The 7,166-nt window shown below is 44.9% G+C and overlaps 1 protein-coding gene across 1 annotated transcript; it reads right to left on the bottom strand.

Moving 5' to 3' along the window:
• Positions 1 to 2,190: 2,190 nt before the first annotated feature.
• Positions 2,191 to 6,807, bottom strand: LOC125597335. Its single transcript, XM_048772093.1, has 2 exons — positions 3,496 to 6,807; positions 2,191 to 3,189 (listed from the first exon to the last, which is right to left on the bottom strand). The coding sequence occupies exon 1, from the start codon at positions 6,290 to 6,292 to the stop codon at positions 4,907 to 4,909; it is 1,386 nt and encodes a 461-aa protein (XP_048628050.1). The 5' UTR covers positions 6,293 to 6,807; the 3' UTR covers positions 2,191 to 3,189; positions 3,496 to 4,906.
• Positions 6,808 to 7,166: the final 359 nt, after the last annotated feature.

Here is a 7,166-nt window from a genome sequence, read left to right as displayed (position 1 = left end):
GTTTGATTGGAACGATGAAGAAGCTGTGCTATTCCCAAATTGGGAAACTGGAATCAGCTGATTTGAAAGTGGGATAACTTCTTCATGCCAACTCCTATGAGATTTATTCAACTTCCTGGTGATTTTCCACCACCTTACGTATCCAAATCAAGCTTTTCACAAAGTGATTCATCCTGGTTTGATTGGAACGACGAAAAACCTGTCCTATTTCCAAACTGAGAAACTGGAATCACCTGATTTGAAAGTGGGATAATTTCTTCATCCCAACTCCTATGAGATTTATTAAACTTCCTGGTGATTCTACACCACTTTATGTATCCAAATCAAGTTTCTTACAAAGTGATTCATCCTGGTTTGATTAGAACGACGAAGAAGCTGTGCTATTCCCAAACTGGGAAACTGGAATCACCTGATTTGAAAGTGGGATAATTTCTTCATTCCAACTCCTATGAGCTTTAATCAACTTCCTGGTGATTCTAAACCACTTTATGTTTCCAAATCAAGCTTCTTACAAAGTGATTCATCCTGGTTTGATTGGAACGACGAAGAAGCTGTGCTATTCCCAAACTGGGAAACTGGAATCACGTTATTTGAAGGTGGGATAACTTCTTCATCCCAACTCCTTTGAGATTTATTCAACTTCCAGGTAATTCTCCACCACTTTATGTATCCAAATCAAGCTTCTTACAAAGTGATTCATCCTGGTTTGATTGGAACGACGAAGAAGCTGTGCTATTCCCAAACTGGGAAACTGGAATCACCTGATTTGAAAGTGGGATAACTTCTTCATGCCAACTCCTATGATATTTATTCAACTTCCTGGTGATTCTCCACCACTTTGTGTATCCAAATCAAGCTTGTTACAAAGTGATTCATCCTGGTTTGATTGGAACGACGAAGAAGCTGTGCTATTCCCAAACTGGGAAACTGGAATCACCTGATTTGAAAGTGGAATAACTTCTTCATCCCAACTCCTATAAGATTTATTCAACTTCCTGGTGATTCTCCACCACTTTATGTATCAAAAAAAAGCTTCTTACAAAGTGATTCATCCTGGTTTGATTGGAACGGCGAAGAAGCTGTGCTATTCCCAAACTGGGAAACTGGAATCACCAGATTTGAAAGTGGGATAACTTCTTCATCCCAACTCCTATGAGATTTATTCTACTTCCTGGTGATTCTCCACCACTTTATGTATCCACATCAAGCTTTTCACCAAGTGATTCATCCTGTTTTGATTGGAACGACGAACAAGCTGTCCTATTCCCAAACTGGGAAACTGGAATGACCTGATTTGAAAGTGGGATAACTTCTTCATCCAACTCCTATGAAATTTATTCAACTCCCTGGTGATTCTCCACCACTTTATGTATCCAAATCAAGCTTTTCACCAAGTGATTCATCCTGGTTTGATTGGAACGACGAACAAGCTGTCCTATTCCCAAATTGGGAAACTGGAATCAGCTGATTTGAAAGTGGGATAACTTCTTCATCCCAACTCCTATGAGATTTATTCAACTTCCTGGTGATTCTCCACCACTTTATGTATCCAAATCAAGCTTCTCACCAAGTGATTCATCCTGGTTTGATTGGAACAACGAACAAGCTGTCCTATTCCCAAATTGGGAAACTGGAATCACCTGATTTGAAACTGGGATAATTTCTTCATCCCAACTCCTATGAGATTTATTCAACTTCCTGGTTATTCTCCACCACTTTATGTACCCACATCAAGCTTCTCACCAAGTGATTCATCCTGGTTTGATTAGAACGACGAAGAAGATGTGCTATTCCCAAACTGGGAAACTGGACTCACCTGATTTGAAAGTGGGATAATTTCTTCATCCCAACTCCTATGAGATTTATTAAACTTCCTGGTGATTCTCCACCACTATACGTATCCAAATCAAGCTTTTCACAAAGTGATTCATCCTGGTTTGATTGGAACGACGAAAAACCTGTCCTATTTCCAAACTGGGAAACTGGAATCACCTTATTTGAAAGTGGGATAATTTCTTCATCCCAACTCCTATGAGATTTATTCAACTTCCTGGTTATTCTCCACCACTTTATGTATCCAAATCAACCTTCTCACAAAGTGATTCATCCTGGTTTGATTGGAACGACGAAAAAGCTGTCTTATTTCCAAACTGGAAAACTGGAATCACCTGATTTGAAAGTGGGATAATGTGACACCCGTCACTTTCGAAATAATAATAAAATGATGCGATAAATTATAGTTTCTGAAATCTCCATTTATAAATATAAAAGTCAACGTCCACGCTGGAAATCCATAATATAAAATAACATCCGAAATAAAGATAACGGTATAAGTCTGAAATAAGAAATAACATAAACGATAAAAGCCCAAAGGCCTAAAAGCCCAATAACGATAAAAGCGATAGAAGCCCAAAAGCCCAATAGCACCGGTCCGATAATCACTCCTGCTCGTCGGTCTCACCTGAAAGGGGGAAAGAAGGAGGGGTGAGCAACAGGGGAGTTGCCCAGCGAGGTATGGGATGCTAAACCGCAAACCACAGACTGAGTTCATAGCACTACTAAAATGTAGGCATAGCTCTAGCATGAAACAAACACGGTGCCTATTACACCACACAGAACAATCAATATGCGGCTAGAGGACTAGCCGTTACAACTCATGCGCTTATAGTACATAGCTACTCTATGCACCACGCATCTCCTCATAAGGATATATACATATACTCGAAGCGTCGCTAGTACAGTCTGTCTCTGTACCCCCGCCCATCGTAGCGTCGAATGCAAACGTCTCTGCACCACGCCCCAAACAGTAGCGTCGAAGCTCAAACATCTCTGAACTCACGCCCATACCACACCGTAGCGTCGAAGCTCAGACATCTCTGAACTCACGCCCTCATCACATAATCCCTACTCATAACTATGTATATACATATATATAGCAGTTCTTAGCATCAATCATTTCACACAATCGTTGAATCCTCTATTATCCTAATTCCGGTTAACAATCAATATCAATAATGAACAAGCAAGACTCTCAAACAGACTCGATTCACAGAGACGGATCATGTTTCGAAACTAAACTTTCCATAATGGTAGTACTAAACTAGCTCGGGATTTAACGGAGTAGCCCTCACCTTAGCAACAAGAAGAAGTGGTCCCTATGAACTCCAGATGCTCAAATAGACTCCAAATCTGAAATCAGGGAAAAAAATCGAGTCAGAACGCCTTTCGAACGGTTTAAAACGGGTCTGGTCAAGGTTTATGGAAAAGTCAACTCGATGGTCAAAGGTCAATCCGGTCAACCCTTGACCAGAAATCAATTTGTCCTAACCGACCGGTTTACCCTAACCGAAACGAAATCAATTTAAACCGGTCAAACCAGTCAAACCAGCGGGTAACCGAGTCAACCGAGTTGACTCACCGGGTCGACTCAGCCGAGTTGGCGAGTCGTCGGCGAGTCACCGGCGACGGTCACCGACGGCGACGGCGATGGCTTACCGGTGGTGACGGCGGACGACGGCGGCGACAGAAGGCGGAGCACGGCGGCAGCGACGGCGTTCCGGTGGTGGTGAGGCGGTGGTTCGGCGGCGGAGGACGGCGGCTAAAGCGGCGGAGACGATTTCCGGCGGTGGCGCGTGAAACGCACGCGCGCACAGAGGCGAAACTTCCGGAGGCTCTAGCGGCTTCGTCCGGACTCCGATTGCGGCGTGGTCGGTGGCTACGGCTTCGTCTCGACGAGAGGAACACGATGGTGGCTCTGCATGCGCGAGATTCTCAACGGTTAAGAAGATATGGCCGATATACTGAACGGACGAAAACAAAGCTTAAGAGGCGGCGGTTTCCGACGATACTCAGCTGCGGTTGATGGTGATGACGAGCTTGACGATGTCCTGGCGTGCGGTGGCTCCGGCGAGGACTCCTGGTGGCAGCATGCAGTGGTTCCTATCTTTCTTTCTCTCACTCTCTCTCTTTTTCACTTTTTCTTCTCTCTAACTTTTCTGATTTCTTTTGATGCAGGTGGAGAAAACAATGTGAAGATGGGGTATTTATAAACAAACATTTTAGTTTTGATGTATTGCTTGGGCCTTAGCCAGCTAACGAGTTCCGAGACCGAAATTTGGATCGTTACAATTCTCCCCCACTTACAAGGAATTCGTCCCCGAATTCAAGTCATAATCTGACATGTCCAATGTCATCGTAACAAAACCTCGAATACTAATCCTTGCTCGGCTCAGGTCTCCTCTTGAATCCTATTCCTCCCAACGAACCTTGACCAACATGGTCACTAGATACATGGTCACCACTCCCTAGACTGATTTCACTTGCTGACCAATAAAGAGATATGATCCCATATATTTTGGTTTAAGCTTCTTTAGATTCCGAGTCTTTGATTCTTCTTGAAACATCCTCCTTCAGATTTATTAGGTTGCCAACTTCAAAATCCAAATCTTACGGCGCTTATCCACGTAACTCTTCTGACGGTCATGGGCTTCCTAACCCATGCTTCGAGCATTTCCATTTGCTCTACCGTCTCTTGAATCATTGCTGGTTCTATCTCACGTCTCTCCCCCACTTTGGTCCAACAAAGTGGTGTACGACTAGACCCACCATAAAAACCTCGACGATACCATCATAATACTCAAATGATAACAGGTACATCGCGATGAATCTTGATCGTTCCCAAGCTCTCCATAACAACAATCTGAATCTGCTTATCTTTCGGTTAGAAGAGCCCCCAAAAAAAACTAAAACTTAACCAAACGCGAACTCACAAAACTATGAAAAGCTCTTAAGTCAAATAAGGTGTGAGGTAACTCACACCAACCACAACCAATCATACACGAGATTCACTAATCTCGAACTATACAAGATAACCACAAAACCACAAATATTAACACAAGCAAGTATGTTAAGAACACATACCCGCTATCGGCTCAGCTCCATGGGGATCTCCAACCGCAAACGCACGTGGAGCGATGGCTAGACGCTTCGGTGGTGGTGGAAGTGCTGCATTACCCCTCCTCGGACAGTCTCTGAAAATGTGACCAGGCTGGTTACAACCAAAACAGTTTCTAACATCCACTACTGGTGCTGCTGCTGCTGCTGGTGGTGCAACCTGGGCATCAAATAGCCTACTCCGACAAACCCTACTCTTATGTCCCATCTTTCCACAATAAAAGCACTGTATGCTCGGTTTGTCCCATGTCCTCTGCTGTGCCTCTGAAGTCCCTCCAAACTTAGGCTGAACTGCCTTGGAGTACTTCTGCTCCTCTGCCAAACGTGCCTCCTGCTCGGCAGCCTTCTCCACCAAATCTCCCAATCTGTGATAAGTGACGACACGGCACCTGTTGCGAATCTCCACTCGCATCCCATTCAAAAATTTCCTCATCAGGTCTTCCTCTAAAATGCCCTCTCCAGCAAATCTGCGAAGTTGGTTAAACACAACCTCATACTCCCTGATAGACATCTCACCCTGGCTTACATGCTCGAACTCGCATTTCTTCCTATCCATAGCTTCCTTCGGAAAGTATTTCCTATCGAACTCTCGGATGAAGTCTGCGAAGGTAAGCCTCTCTGCCCCAAGGTGACTTAATCGTATTCCCTCCCACCATATAAGAGCATCTCCACGAAGGTACTGCATAGTCAATCTGAGCGACAACTCTGGTGGACACTCAATAATCTCCAGCTTCCGCTGCAAGGCTAACTTCCAATCATGTGCAGCTACAGCATCCACTGTCCCACTAAAATGCTCCATATCCATGTTCCTCATCTGACGCGTCAGCCTGTAGAACCTCTCATCATAAACCGGGTAAACATGAGGTCGCGGTGGTGGTGGTGGTAGATCCTGAACACCATGAGCAAACTGCTGAGCTGGTCCGTGCTGCAGTGGAACCTGAGGAAGGGGAACCTGCTGAACGGGATCCTGATGATCATGCTGAGCGGGAATCTGCTGATCCTGCTGGACCTGAACCGGTGGAACTTGTTGAACCTGAATCTGTGGACCCTGCTGCACCTGAACCTGAGGAGCCTGCTGAACTGCAGCCATCTGACGAGCAACCTCCTGAGCAGCTACTCGGGCAGCCTCCTGAGCGGCCTGCCTAGCTGCCTCCTGGGCAATCTGCTGAAGTGCCTCCTGAGCGGCCTGTCTAGCAGCATCCTGCACCATCTGTCTCAATGCATCCTGATCAACTGGTGGAGCCGCGGGTGGCGGAACTGCAGGCTGCTCATGCTCATCTACATCGTCTCTAACAGCTCTGGCGGTCTGGGCACGAGTGGTTCTTCTCCTTGGCGGCATCTGAAAGGAAAGCGAAAAGTTAACTTAGGCTGAACTTTTGATACCAACATTTAAGGAGAAGTGATATCGAACGGAAATGTGCTATTTATTTTCATTTTCAAAATTCCCAAATCCCCGAAAATATTTTGAAATCGTCTAAAACCGTCAAAACCGAATAAAACCGAATAAAACCAGATCTCCAAAAATCGCCATCCCGGGTCGGAGCCGGGACGGAACCCCGCTCTGATACCAAAACTGTGACACCCGTCACTTTCGAAATAATAATAAAATGATGCGATAAATTATAGTTTCTGAAATCTCCATTTATAAATATAAAAGTCAACGTCCACGCTGGAAATCCATAATATAAAATAACATCCGAAATATAGATAACGGTATAAGTCTGAAATAAGAAATAACATAAACGATAAAAGCCCAAAGGCCTAAAAGCCCAATAACGATAAAAGCGATAGAAGCCCAAAAGCCCAATAGCACCGGTCCGATAATCACTCCTGCTCGTCGGTCTCACCTGAAAGGGGGGAAAGAAGGAGGGGTGAGCAACAGGGGAGTTGCCCAGCGAGGTATGGGATGCTAAACCGCAAACCACAGACTGAGTTCATAGCACTACTAAAATGTAGGCATAGCTCTAGCATGAAACAAACACGGTGCCTATTACACCACACAGAACAATCAATATGCGGCTAGAGGACTAGCCGTTACAACTCATGCGCTTATAGTACATAGCTACTCTATGCACCACGCATCTCCTCATAAGGATATATACATATACTCGAAGCGTCGCTAGTACAGTCTGTCTCTGTACCCCCGCCCATCGTAGCGTCGAATGCAAACGTCTCTGCACCACACCCCAAACAGTAGCGTCGAAGCTCAAACG

Source organism: Brassica napus, unplaced genomic scaffold (assembly GCF_020379485.1).
Source record: "Brassica napus cultivar Da-Ae unplaced genomic scaffold, Da-Ae ScsIHWf_1429;HRSCAF=2018, whole genome shotgun sequence".
Classification (NCBI taxonomy): domain Eukaryota; kingdom Viridiplantae; phylum Streptophyta; class Magnoliopsida; order Brassicales; family Brassicaceae; genus Brassica; species Brassica napus.
Note: the sequence above shows the minus strand (reverse complement) of the source record. Positions and strands in the feature narration are given on the sequence as shown.